This window comes from Trematosphaeria pertusa, assembly GCF_010094035.1.
Source record: "Trematosphaeria pertusa strain CBS 122368 unplaced genomic scaffold BU26scaffold_3, whole genome shotgun sequence".
Taxonomy (NCBI): Eukaryota; Fungi; Ascomycota; class Dothideomycetes; order Pleosporales; family Trematosphaeriaceae; genus Trematosphaeria; species Trematosphaeria pertusa.
The window spans coordinates 3,256,900-3,269,018 of record NW_022987214.1 but is presented as its reverse complement, the minus strand read 5'-3'; the positions used below and the strand labels follow the sequence as shown (position 1 = coordinate 3,269,018).

Below are 12,119 nucleotides of genomic sequence, written 5' to 3'. Positions count from 1 at the left end.
GGGCGAGCTGCTCTCCTACGTGCTGGGACTGGAGCTCAAGGTTTCGAGGTCATGGCCACCCGTGGCAACTCCAGCCTCATTGGGTACCTGGGTCATTTTTGTCAGCTTGAGAGGCTACATGGCAGAATTACGTTCAAGGATGCTTGATTAGACGAGAGTGAACTCTATAGGCCACGTAATTGGCAGTTTAGGAAGTCAATTCTCGAGCACGGCTTTGGTGAGCAAATCGAGTATATTGAACACATCCCTGCGTTAGAGCACGATGAATGGATAAGAGATTGGAAGGGATGGGGGTAGGTAACGGTGGGAAGGTATTCGCACTACCCCAAACAGTAGGGAAGAATCAAGTCGTAAAGAGTGGGAGAGGTACGCAATCGTTCACAACGCCTTTCCAAGTCATCACCCGGGTGACAATTCTCTATACGCCGTTGCCTCGAGAACTAATCCAGTTCAACCCGTGTCAATTCCTCACCTTCCCTCGCGCCCGCGGGTAATAAGAGCAGAAGATTCTCGAGTGACAACAACATTCGACGCAATCGACTTCAGCAGACCTTCGGCCTATATAAAACCCGGGAACTCGACCTTCCCTCAGAACACGATCATACCCAGACAAGAAAGTCATGGCAACGAACGGCATAGCGACTCCAGTCTTCCGCTTCCTCGACCTCCCGAAGGAACTTCGCTTGGTGGTGTACGAACGACTCCCCAGTACGTACATTTTCAGCATTGGCATCTAACAACCGTTGGCGTATGGCTGAGTATACCTACTGACCCACCCTCCTCCTCTGATAGTCACGACCCGCCACCACGTCCTCTACGACCCAACGCATATCCCTCAAGACCGCGGCGTGACGTCCACCTCCAAGATGATACTCGTCACGAAGTCCGTTGACGTGGCACTTTTCCTCACGTGCAAGGTCATTCGCAATGAAGCTATGGTGCTTCTTGCTCCAATGCTGGACAAAGTGAAAGGGGAGCCTCTGAGGTTCATCATAGACACGTCAAGTTTGTTCTCATTTGCTGGGCATCCGGGCATCCTCGACATGGCCATCCGGGAGCATAGAAAGCTACTCCTTCCTCCAACCACCCATGGATCCAGGGTCGCTGGCGGCGCTGACTTGCCGGGCGGGTACGGTAACCCTGGCAACCTGACCACAGAACCGCTCTACCTTGGCAAGCACCTCATCATGCCCGGAGTGCCCGAGCACGCCCTCGTTTCCAACTGGGTCAACAAATGTGCAGCCCGGCTCGCCGCTCCGCACATCTCCAGCTCACCGATCGGCCGCAAGCACTACATTGTGACGATCTGTCCGCATCCGGCTGGAGCGGGGGACAACTTTCCCACTCAAATTATACTCTGGGCGTCCCTCCCGGGGCTTTCCAGGTTTAGTCTACCTTCAGGGGGCACATTTAGCGTGCTGATTCATCCCGGGCACAGACATCCTCGGTGGAATGCGTACCACACTCAGATGCAGGCGGCTGGCTTGTCCATAACTGAGAGATACACGACCGTAAACAGACCAAGTCTTGCAGAGTGGGTTGAGGAGTGGGAGGAGAAAGAGAGCTTTTAGGGGGAGTTTGCATGCCACTTGAGCTGGCAGGTAGTGGGAACGGTATACAGTGTGAACCTCCCGGACCTTCGACACTGGATGGACTAGGAACACATTGCAGGTTCTCGTAGGCGCCCTGCTAAGGCTTGGAACTATGAATCGGTAGCCTACACAGTAGTTAGCGTAATCCAGATGCTCATCCTCTACGGAAATCCACCGCCGCAAAAACCTAGCACCCCCAGCATCCAACTCCAACAATCAAAACCCCGAAAACGAGACAGAAGGTGGCGCCTGAAACGACTCAAACCTTCAGTATGATCTATGAGCGCATCCTCAGTACGTTATACCTAGACAATCACGGCCCACGCAAGCTGCCCTTGATCCTGATTAAAAGTCACCACGCGCCACCATATGTGTAAAGACCCATTCTACATTCCACCGAGCGGCACGATCTCCACATTCAAGTAGTACCCTCGTCACCGGATCTACTCCAACCGCTCTGCTGCAGCCTCCCGCCCTATCCACTAGGAAGGCCACCCCTTTTGTTGGCGCAAAGCCGGAGCAGCTTCAGTTGGATCCATCAATATGTTATCGACGCCACTACATCCAGCATAGATACCTTTGCGACGCTTGCTTGGTCCCGGTGCCAATATCCCAACTTTAGATATAGCGGCGTCACGGGGGCCATCTTCATCGGCGGATGCATGATCAAACCCAACGTCTGATGCCGTAGGACGGCCAGCTAGCAAGGGAACATTCCGCTTCAACTCCGTTACGTAAGCGGTAGAGCGGTGGACTTCTAGCTTAAAGCTGGACACCTTGAATAAGCTGTAATTGACCTGCCATCGTCAAAATCTTGCCAAAAACCCCCAAGAATGGCACTCACCATTCCTCAGACGATGTCATCTGACATCCACAGTGAAGGCAATACTAGTGCGCTCTACTCTTTCTATAAATCTACATCCTCTCACCTTTCAAGCCACAATACCGAGACACTTGCCTCCGCCTCGCAACCATCTCGCAGCAACCATGCCAACTCAATCCTTCCGCTTCCTTGATCTCCCGAAGGAGTTGCGCCTCATGGTATACGAGCACCTGCCCAGTAAGTCCAACGTAAACAACACTGCCGTCAAAGCAAGCGCTATATTAATACTAACCGGACTCACCTACAGTCACCACACGCCACCATGTGCTTAAGGATCCCGATCCAGAATTCTGCCCGGCAGGCGAATCCTCAATAGTCTTCGTGATCAAGTCTTTGCCGGTAGCTCTATTGGGGACATGCCGTCAGATCAACGATGAAGCGCGCCCATTCCTTGCGCCAAAGCTGGAGCGGCTGCGCGCTGAGCCGACCCGCTTTATCGTCGACTCGACGAGCATGAAGTCCTTCATGCACGAGAGGGTTACTTGCGTTCTCGACTTAGTCTACGTCTTGGCACGGAATTGCCGCCTGTACGGTCAGTTTGACCCACCTATCCACTGGTACTCGCCGTGGCAAACCCAAGGCCTAGAGAGGTGGTTGTCTGCGTGGCCTTTGATCCACTAATACACCAAAGAATGCGCGTCGAGAGTCGCGATAGCGGAGCGTGCACACCCACCAGCCGCCTGCGCTTCTGAGATTCTGATTACCACACACGATCAGCCGGGGTCCGCGGGAAGCCTCTTTGGCCGGATCAGAGTGCTTCAGGGAAATTTCGGGATGGGGGATGCCTTCTTCGGGCGGATCGCAAAAGTCGGAGTAGTGGTGATGCCAGGCCGCTCGGGGGAACACGAACTAGGCATGCATGAGGCGGCGCAGAAGTTAGCTGAGAGAAATGGCGGCAAATGCCATCGGATCGAGAAGCCGGACGTGGAGACCTGGGTTCAGCAGTGGGGTCAGGGCGAAAACTACTAAGAGGATGTGGTTACGGAAGTGATTAGAATGCTCCCGACAGGGCAGGCTGGACAAGGCGGGCGCCCGTATCGCGAACAAATTCATGACGTTAGGCCTGAGGAGATGGAAAGGGCATATACTGAGGCTACTCTCAAGCCTTTAGCTTTTGGGTTCTTGCTTTAACCGTTCACATATATCCTCTCTCTGTGCTCAAGGCTGACACCCATTCAGCGCTTCTCACATCCTCTGCTCTTGGTTCCACTTCACGCACTCTGCAAACTTGACACCGGATCCTCCAAAGATATCCAAAGCACTGCCAATAGTAAGATCGACCTTTCCATGGCTAAGCTTCTTCACCAGCTCGAGATCCTCGATTGACCGACCACCGCCCGCATATGTGACCGGAATAGTGCACCATTCGGCGAGCTTGCTGACGAGCTCATGGTCAATGCCGCGCTGTAGGCCTTCCACGTCGGCGGCGTGGATGAGGAACTCGGAACAGTGCGGTTCGAGGAGAGATATTGACTCTACGCTTCAAGGTTAGCGTTCTAGTTTGGACAGGAGAGGATGCGCAGACCTTGATTGAGCTCAAACTCGGTAATGGTCTGCCACTTGTTCGTGGCTACGAACCACTTATCATCCTTTCTCCGACACGAAAGATCCATGACGAGCTTCTCTTTATCGTTTTCGAGGGCTTGGAGGACGGCTTCTAATCGCTCCATGGAGAATTTGGAGTCGGGGAAGAGGTAGGATGTGATGATTACCTACTATACCTCCAATTAGCTCATCAACCCCCAATCCGACATGCGAATGTTCTACTGAACTGAAAAGTATTCGAACTACTCACTTTCTCAGCGCCCCTCTCAATCCATTCACGCGCATTCTTCTCTGTGATACCGCCACCAACCTGCATGCCTCCCTTCCACGCAGCCAATGCTTCTTTCGCTGCCTCGTCATTGCCTGGACCGAGCATAATGACATGTGCGCCTGTCAAGCCATGCTTCTTGTACAGGTCGGCGTAGTATGCAGAGGGGTGCTCGGAGGTGAAGTTCGTTTTGAGAGAGGAATCGGAGATCGTAGAGAGTGTCCCGCCCACAATCTGCTTCACGCTGCCCGCATGGAGGTCGATACAAGGGCGGAAGCGCGTCATCGTGGCTGTAAAGCCGGAATTGAGACGGTCGTAGATGGAGAGATTTTTGGATGGCGATGTCGGTGATGCGTATCGATAGCGGAAATCTTGGCACCAAAATCTTGGTGTGGAAACTTGAGACCCGCAATCCTACACTCTACCACGACGACTGCAATATATCCTCGCAAATGGCGCCTACGCTCGGCAAACGGAAGCGCATAACCCGCGAAGAGCTCGAGCGGCCTTCCCGATCACCATCGCCGTCCTCAGAATCGCAAGGATCCGACGGCGAAGACTTACAAGCGATATTTCGACGCGCATTCGAAGCGAAGTTCAAGCCTCTTGATATCGAACCTGTGAATCCTAAATCTGAAGAAGAGGAGGTTCAGGAGGAGGAGCAAGAAGAGCAGACCGATTGGTCAGGCATAAGCTCAGAAGACGAGGATCAAGTGGAAGTCTTCGAATATGCGGACACGCGGCATACGGGCGATAGAGCGCCAAAAGCAGAGATGAGAGCATTCATGGTGCATACTATACCTGCAATCATACGCATTCGGCCTATCTAACTTACTTTAGTCCTCAAAACCGCCGTCCTCAAGCACGTCCACCGCGTCCAAACCCATGCCCACGGCCACAAAAGAAGACGACGCCCTCGAAGTCTCGCACCTGAAAAACGACGCTGAACTCCAAAAGCTTCTCCGCGAATCCACCCTCCTCTCCACCAACACACCCACATTCTCGACGCGGACTGGAGTCTCCAAAGGCAACGCGCGCCACAAATCTACGGATCTGCACCTGCAAGCCCTGGGTGCGAAGACCTCCATATTCAAGCAGAAGAGCATGCCAATGTCACACCGGAAGGGAATTGTGGCAAAGGCGAGGATGCGAGAGGATAAGAGAAGGGCGGAGGCACGCGAGAACGGCATTGTGCTAGAGCTGGAGAAGAAGGAGAAGAAGGTTACAGGGAAGAGGGAGAGGGGCGTTGGTGCGCCTAGCGTGGGAAGGTTCAAGGGTGGAACGTTGACGTTGAGCAGGCGGGATGTGGCGAGTATTACTAGTGGCGGGGGACGTCGCGGTGCGAAAGGGAAGAAGGGGAGGAGATAGAGGAGCGGAAGAGCTAGTGAAGGGCATTTGGAAGCCCTCCAATAAAGAAGCCATCTCACGACATTCAATCATGGCCCCCGGTTCTGTGCGGCCACGTTATCTCAAGGTGCGTTCGGCAGACAGTAAGCCCCGACTCGGAGCCGTCATCGAGAAAGCCATATATCCTAGAGGAACCACTTCCGGCGAAGTTGAACACCAATTTTCGACAAATTAATCCGGGTGACCGTGCACTAGCACGAACAGCCCTCTGCACAATCGTGTGTCGCCGAATTTCGACGCAACGACGGAATAGTGGTGAAAGAGAGTCTTCGATTGTAAAGCTATGAACAAGAAGCGAAGATGTAGCGATAGCTTTTTGGCTCTCACCTCCAATCCCCCGGGTGCAGTTACTGCTCTCCAGGTTCATGGTGTTACATATTGTATGAACCACCACCCATCCCCCTTTACCCGTCTATATACAACGTCCCCTTTTACCCTCCCTACCACGAGACGCTTAGAACGCCGGCTTGGCGTTCTTGAGCAGCATCTCGAAGTAGGCCTGGTTCCAGGTACCAGCCTCAGGCGCAGGCTTGAACGCATCGTCCTTACCACAGTACGAGTCGTAGCGGGTAGCACCAGTATCCGACGTACCATCCGACTCACCACCGGGCTTGATCCAGACAAACGCATCAGCATAGCTGGAGCCAGTCGTGCCGGTGGGACGGACACCGAAACCGGCACCGTTGACGTTGCACCAGTCACCCCACTCCTTGCGGAGACCCTGGACGGCGTTGCGGCCAGTGTCGACGATGGCCTGGCCGGGCATTCCGGCGTCCTTGAGGAGCGGGCCGAACGTCTCGACGTAGATTTTCTCGTTCTGGCACTTGTTCCACTGCGCGTCGGTGGCCTTGGAGAACTCTCCTGGTGAGAGGTCCCAGGCGTTCCAGCCGGCGACGTTGGTCGAGATACCGCGGACTTGCTTGGGCGAGCCGGCGTTCTTGTACACGTCGGCGAGTTCCTTGGCACCGGGCTCTGCGGCATGATTAGCATTTGATGGGAGAGGAAGGTTGGGAGGAGCCGGAGAGGGACGTACTGAGGTTGTCGTTCCAGCCGAGCCAGCCACCGTGGCCAGCATCGACGTACATGGCGATGTTGGGAAGGTTGAGCTGCTTGAGGGCATAGGCGACACCCTCGCGGTAGCCGGAGGCGGAGTCCTTGCAGGTCTGGAGGTTGGCGTTGGTGACCAGGTTGGGGAGCGAATCGGGCTCAATGACGAGAGCAATGGCGGTGTTGGGGTACTTCTTGAAGATGGCGACGATGGCTGAGAAAGGATTAGTGTCATGATTCTATTAGATGAATTGGAGAGGGGAAAAATTACGGTCAATGTACTCGGTCTTGTAGGTGGAGAGGTCACCAGCAGCAAGTTCACCGTTGGAGGCCTTGGCGGCGCAGTCACGGCCGGGCAGGTCGTAGATGACGAAGGCAGCGAGCTGCTCGCAAGGAACAGCGCTGAGGTTCTCCTCGACGACTGAGATACGAGCACGAGTGTCGCTATGACGAGTCAGCTCACCTGCATCCAATCCGGAAAGCCCTTCAGCTACTTACATCCACAGAAAGGTTCCGACCTGGGCAACCTTGGAGGCCGAAGCAGCCATGGCGCTGTCGGTCATGGAGGCGGCAGCGGCCATAACCTCCTTCGAGTACTCCTTGTTGGCGTAGATGGAGCGGGACGCGAAGGGGTTGCCGCTGAGGGTGACAGGAGTAGCACATGCTGCGGCAGCGGCACGAGCAGTGATGGGACCCTGTTCGACGGGGCTGGGGGCAGCAAAAGCGCCCGCGATGGCGGACGCCAACAAGGCAGAGTAGAGACCCTTCATCTTGTCGACTGAAGAGAGCGAGGTGTCGATGTCGAAAGCTCTTGGGGACGGCAGAGCCTCTTATATCAGTAGCTCGCTGCTGGCCGGACTCCATGGCGCCCATATGGCGCTTTGCTCCATCTGGCGCTCCATGTCATCAGGAAGCAGGCCCGTAAACTGCGGGCAAGGAATGCGCTCAAGGGTCTGTGCTCTTTGGCGCTGCCATGATGAGGCTTAGATGACCGTCGAATAACGAAAGTATGGGTATCTACTATAGCAGGGTCCACAATCGAATGATCTGGGATTATTGAAATTTGGTAAAGACCGATCCAGAAGTGGCGCTGTCCCCCCCGGAGTATTTCGAGAATCCTTTCCGCTTACTGCATACCCCGTCTTCTCCAGAATATTTGTATATGGAGAGGAACGCGGTGGCAAATCAGACATTATGACCAAGTATCGGCGAGAAGAAGCTCCAGACCAGATAGGCCGGTGTGGTCATGCTTGTAGAGTGTTCGGAGCTCTGCCATACCTCCACGCCTTGTGTTTGGCTGGGAAAAGTATTTCGTAAGGGTAAATAAATGACATTTAACTTGAGACGCCCTGTGCCCCCGGAGGGGATACGTCCCTCGGGACCGTTACCCCGCGATTCCAGCGTGCCACTAGCACCCCTGTTGATAGATCTCACATATCGCACCGCGCCGTTTGTGCTACCTGCCCACGAGCTCGTGGCGCTTAGGCAGGCAGAAAGTGGCGTGGGCTCATCAATAACGACGATCCAATTTGCAGATTCGCTCGAGAAGCCAGTCGTCCTTCAAGATCTCCCAGCCTTCGTCACTGTGATACCGAGATCGATCTGTACAACGGATGGGGTTCCGGTCGAGACCGTCTGACAGTTGCCCAAGACATTCTCCTTTGTGCTGCAGCACCACAGACTCTCTCTCTCTCTGCACTACATCAGCATGGAAGGACCTCCATATGGCGAATTAGTCTTTGATGGAGCCTCATTACTAGGGCCGGAGTCTAGATAGCCGTCGCCGCTATGCAATATCGCCTTGCAAATTGTCGACGAGGGCAGACAAGCTTTGGATGAGCCGATGCCAGCAGGCACGCTCCGCCCAAAACCCGGAGTAGACGGAGCGGACAAGCCTTCTGGAAGCGAATCGAACACATGATTGTAGGAATATATTGATGCGGAGCCTTGGAGGCCCTGGAGTTGTCAATTTATCCTGAGCACATACCCCACTTCTGTCCAATGCAGTGGTGTACTGTACCTGGCTGCCAAGCAGCCACACAGGTTCGTTTCCCACCCGATGTTTCGAGTGATAGGCGTATGGAGGCCGCTAAGATGGAAGTAGCAGGCTTCTGGAATATGGAGGAAGGCTGCCCGAGCTTTGAGGTCGAAGAACGGCAGGAAGATTGGTATAAGGCGAAGGCATAACTTGGCGTGCTATGATCTGCGTGGTATGGTGTACGGCGAGTGGTCAATCGGTGAGTGAGTTTCTGCAATATCTCCCCGAGTTCCCGTCTCTTTCAAGCGTGGTCACAAAGGGCCCACACCAGGGGCGCGCTTCTACCGACCTGATGCCGACATTGTTCGACGCCAAGAAGAGCACTGCCGATGAATACAACGAAGAAACCAAAAACTCAGATGCTGTCACCATATGGAAGTGTCCAGACTTCCATCCAACCCAGCAAACATTTGGTGTGACCACTACCGAACTTCTCTCCTCAGCATCATCACCCGCTCCGGTTGCGGTAGGGCAAGGGTAGAATGGCGCCAATACCTATTGATGGAAATACTGCCGTCTCTATAGTAGGAGATGAAATGTGAGTGGTTGTTGTAGAGTAAGTTGTTTGAGGTAAGGTTAGGCTTTAATTTAGAGTTCTCCCGTGACCTCTTTTGCCCCTGTCAATCGCCGAAGAGGGAAGGCGCCCGACGCAGGCTTTCGGATGCTTCCCTTGCTGCAGATGAGTGCGAGGGCGGAGACTCTGTACTTACTAGCATTTGAGCAATGCCACCTTACAAGATGCAGCGCAGCAGAAGCTACATCAAATTCAATAGCAGAGAAATATCGATCAAGTACTCCAATCCTACACGAGGCGGAACCCCGACTTTCCCCCATCACCCCATGAAAGTTCCGCCACAGGGCAACCCAGGATTCATTCAGCCTATCTTAATCTAAACGACGGTTTCACGGCAGATCGACGCCCAGACCTTCCTTTATCCAAACAACACTTTTACCGCTTGGAACCGTAGCGGATTAGCGCGCGACTACCACAATATGTCTCATATATCGAGCAAAATCTTTGTAGCGTCCGAACAATCTTTCATTTCTTCAAGCGGCCGAAGGGATATCATGGCCAAAAAAGCGAAATGATGGTGGCCAAAACTGCTCAGCCATTGTGTGGCGTCGCCGGGAATGTTCTCTCCGTATCCGAAGAAGGGTTGGCTTGATCCTGACGGTGCCGAATCCCTCACCCTACCTGTGTCTTTACGGCCACAGAGACGCTTTGCTATAATACTAACAGTTTTGGTTGGGTACAGTACAGGAACGCCGATAGCCCAATCCGCCGGAAATGCCACGAAAGACGCGATATGATATCACATAACCCTCTTGAACGCCATAGATGCCAGCGGAGCTCACACATTGCTAGGTCCAGCGCCTTTCCCTGGATCCAATAGAAGATGTGGCTTCAGAAAGCCATCGTCGATCTGCTTGAAAGCATTTGCTGGATCCTGTGAAATATCTGAGATGAGTTGCTTGACTGCGCCAGTCGCGGTTGCAACTCTTGAAGACTCGCCAGGGCCGCTCGGTGTAGATCTGCTGGTGGTGCCTGAGGTTGGATATGGAGTCGAATCTGTTGGTAGCCCTAACGGCGAGGGAACGCGGTTTGGTGATCGACGAGCGCTCGGTGGGAGATCGAGATCGGTGTCATCTTCGTCGTTGCTGCCGCTGTCTCCAGGGCTGAGGAGGCCTTGATCAGCACCATCTGGATGCCTAGGCCGGCTGGAGTTTCTCCTAGCGGCCAAAGCGTTTGGTCTTGAAGGCGGGCTGTGGGTATTGCCACTTGAGTATGCGCCATTTTGACCATTGACATTGGAAAGGGCGACTCCGTTCTGGCTCACGCGTGGAACGTGGCCGAATCCCTGCCCCTTGTGTCGCGAATAGGTGCCGCCACTGACCACTTCGATGTCGAACTCGTCATCGGAGTCAATCTCCTCGACCACGCCGGTCCGAATGCCCAAGATCTCTAGCATGCGTGCTGTTGTGCCGCCGAAGATGATGACGGTCAATACAACGACAACCAATACGGTAGCGCGCAGCGTGTCGCCGTTGTTCCCAGAGAGGCCTGCGGCAAGCGCTACGCCCACTGCGCCTCGAAGGCCTGCCCAATATATCATAGCCTGGTGCGAGTAAGGGATCTCTTCTCCAGCGTCTTGTGCGCCGTAACGTCGTGCACGATATCGCGTGAAGGCGTTGATCATTCGTGACAGAGGGAACACGGAGCACCAGCGTGCAGCGCATATCCCAAAAACAGTGATGAGAATGAAGAGTGGCTTGTACTCCAGTTTGTCATCGGTAAACAGCGATAGTCCTAGGTAGATGAAGATGAAGTTCTCAGACAGCTGGGCAGTGACCTGGAACACAAATTTGGTGGTTAACTGCGTCCGTCTTGACATGTTGTGATAGGCGTAATGCTTCATGCAAATACCACAGAATAAGAGAGAGACGATACCTGCGAAAGATGAGTAAATGCCGTAGCGTGGACTGGTGCGTACTCACCAGACATGTGGATTGCGTTGGAGAAAAAATACGTCAGGTACGCAATGAGAATGATGAGACAGCTCTCCGTCTTCGGAAAGCGTCGCACATAGGTGAACTTGAGTGTCAAAGATGCGGCAACTCCCACAAGGACTCCGATGAATAAGCTTCCGAAGAAGACACCAAAGAAGATGCCCACGGCCTCGAACAGGCTTAAGAAGCCAAGCGATTCGGCACCGTCCTTGTATTTCTGCGCTGTTTCGAATAGGACGATGGCGATGGCATCGTTCAAGATGGACTCGCCAAAGATGATGGTGTAGAGTTTCGGCTCGACTTTGTAAGTATTGAAGATGGCGAGGATTGTTACAGGATCGGTAGCCGAAAGGGTCGCTCCGACTGACATGGCCTCTACGAAATTGATCTTGAATCCGTCAAGCGGTATTCTCGTCCAGAGGAACAGGATAAGACCGAGGACCATAGCGGAGATGAATGTGCCAGCGAAGGCAAAGGTAAGAATAGTGCCTATGTGGCGAAAGAAGTTGCCCTGGACAAGTCAACAGCTGAGTTGAAGCGGTTCGCAAGGCAATGGCTTACTTGGTGCAATTCGTAACCCGAGGATAGAATAATGGGGGGCAGGAGGAGGTTGAAGAACATCTGGTAGTCGAAGCTCACGGCATCCCGGACGGAAGCCACTGCGGTCAATCGCAGCACTAGGCCAACGACCATACCTGTGCATCGTCAGTAAACCATGTTGAGGACCGGCCCGGATCTTCTGCATGCGTTGTCGGCCGGCCAATGTTTGTATCCCAATTAAGGGACGCGTTGCCGGCGAGGAAGCATCGGGGCTCCCCTTAATAGCTCTGC

General features: G+C 53.9%; 6 protein-coding genes across 6 annotated transcripts; 3 read left to right on the top strand and 3 right to left on the bottom strand.

Annotated features, from left to right (window-relative positions):
- Positions 1 to 437: 437 nt before the first annotated feature.
- On the top strand, positions 438 to 1,755 carry BU26DRAFT_589154 (uncharacterized protein). Its single transcript, XM_033834724.1, has 2 exons — positions 438 to 708; positions 793 to 1,755. The coding sequence occupies exons 1-2, from the start codon at positions 621 to 623 to the stop codon at positions 1,569 to 1,571; spliced, it is 867 nt and encodes a 288-aa protein (XP_033689002.1). The 5' UTR covers positions 438 to 620; the 3' UTR covers positions 1,572 to 1,755.
- Positions 1,756 to 2,537: 782 nt separating this feature from the next.
- On the top strand, positions 2,538 to 3,549 carry BU26DRAFT_516249 (uncharacterized protein). Its single transcript, XM_033828280.1, has 3 exons — positions 2,538 to 2,652; positions 2,723 to 3,007; positions 3,107 to 3,549. The coding sequence occupies exons 1-3, from the start codon at positions 2,580 to 2,582 to the stop codon at positions 3,442 to 3,444; spliced, it is 696 nt and encodes a 231-aa protein (XP_033689001.1). The 5' UTR covers positions 2,538 to 2,579; the 3' UTR covers positions 3,445 to 3,549.
- On the bottom strand, positions 3,501 to 4,636 carry BU26DRAFT_602013 (Phosphoribosylformimino-5-aminoimidazole carboxamide ribotide isomerase). Its single transcript, XM_033835312.1, has 3 exons — positions 4,271 to 4,636; positions 4,001 to 4,187; positions 3,501 to 3,950 (listed from the first exon to the last, which is right to left on the bottom strand). Exons 1-3 carry the CDS (start codon positions 4,571 to 4,573, stop codon positions 3,661 to 3,663), a joined length of 780 nt encoding a protein of 259 aa, XP_033689000.1. The 5' UTR covers positions 4,574 to 4,636; the 3' UTR covers positions 3,501 to 3,660.
- Positions 4,637 to 4,740: 104 nt separating this feature from the next.
- On the top strand, positions 4,741 to 5,656 carry BU26DRAFT_419851 (uncharacterized protein; the record flags this gene model as incomplete). The annotated part of the gene is made up of 2 exons (XM_033823329.1): positions 4,741 to 5,076; positions 5,129 to 5,656. 2 exons carry the CDS (start codon positions 4,741 to 4,743, stop codon positions 5,654 to 5,656), a joined length of 864 nt encoding a protein of 287 aa, XP_033688999.1.
- A 289-nt stretch (positions 5,657 to 5,945) lies between these two features.
- On the bottom strand, positions 5,946 to 7,540 carry BU26DRAFT_516246 (glycoside hydrolase family 6 protein). The gene is made up of 4 exons (XM_033828279.1): positions 7,241 to 7,540; positions 7,014 to 7,186; positions 6,729 to 6,956; positions 5,946 to 6,667 (listed from the first exon to the last, which is right to left on the bottom strand). The coding sequence occupies exons 1-4, from the start codon at positions 7,510 to 7,512 to the stop codon at positions 6,150 to 6,152; spliced, it is 1,191 nt and encodes a 396-aa protein (XP_033688998.1). The 5' UTR covers positions 7,513 to 7,540; the 3' UTR covers positions 5,946 to 6,149.
- A 2,592-nt stretch (positions 7,541 to 10,132) lies between these two features.
- On the bottom strand, positions 10,133 to 11,981 carry BU26DRAFT_419791 (sodium/hydrogen exchanger; the record flags this gene model as incomplete). The annotated part of the gene is made up of 3 exons (XM_033823324.1): positions 10,133 to 11,229; positions 11,277 to 11,799; positions 11,850 to 11,981. 3 exons carry the CDS (start codon positions 11,979 to 11,981, stop codon positions 10,133 to 10,135), a joined length of 1,752 nt encoding a protein of 583 aa, XP_033688997.1.
- Positions 11,982 to 12,119: the final 138 nt, after the last annotated feature.

Coding starts and splice junctions, on each gene's coding strand:
- BU26DRAFT_516249 (XM_033828280.1), top strand. CDS start 2,580: ATGCCAACTCAATCCTTCCGCTTCCTTGATCTCCCGAAGGAGTTGCGC. Junction 2,653..2,722: donor GGTATACGAGCACCTGCCCA/GTAAGTCCAACG, acceptor ACTCACCTACAG/TCACCACACGCCACCATGTG. Junction 3,008..3,106: donor ACGGAATTGCCGCCTGTACG/GTCAGTTTGACC, acceptor AATACACCAAAG/AATGCGCGTCGAGAGTCGCG.
- BU26DRAFT_516246 (XM_033828279.1), bottom strand. CDS start 7,512: ATGAAGGGTCTCTACTCTGCCTTGTTGGCGTCCGCCATCGCGGGCGCT. Junction 6,957..7,013: donor CAAGACCGAGTACATTGACC/GTAATTTTTCCC, acceptor ATCCTTTCTCAG/CCATCGTCGCCATCTTCAAG. Junction 6,668..6,728: donor CGGCTGGAACGACAACCTCA/GTACGTCCCTCT, acceptor ATCATGCCGCAG/AGCCCGGTGCCAAGGAACTC.
- BU26DRAFT_602013 (XM_033835312.1), bottom strand. CDS start 4,573: ATGACGCGCTTCCGCCCTTGTATCGACCTCCATGCGGGCAGCGTGAAG. Junction 4,188..4,270: donor TTGAGAGGGGCGCTGAGAAA/GTGAGTAGTTCG, acceptor GAGGTATAGTAG/GTAATCATCACATCCTACCT. Junction 3,951..4,000: donor CGAGTTTGAGCTCAATCAAG/GTCTGCGCATCC, acceptor CTTGAAGCGTAG/AGTCAATATCTCTCCTCGAA.
- BU26DRAFT_589154 (XM_033834724.1), top strand. CDS start 621: ATGGCAACGAACGGCATAGCGACTCCAGTCTTCCGCTTCCTCGACCTC. Junction 709..792: donor GGTGTACGAACGACTCCCCA/GTACGTACATTT, acceptor CTCCTCTGATAG/TCACGACCCGCCACCACGTC.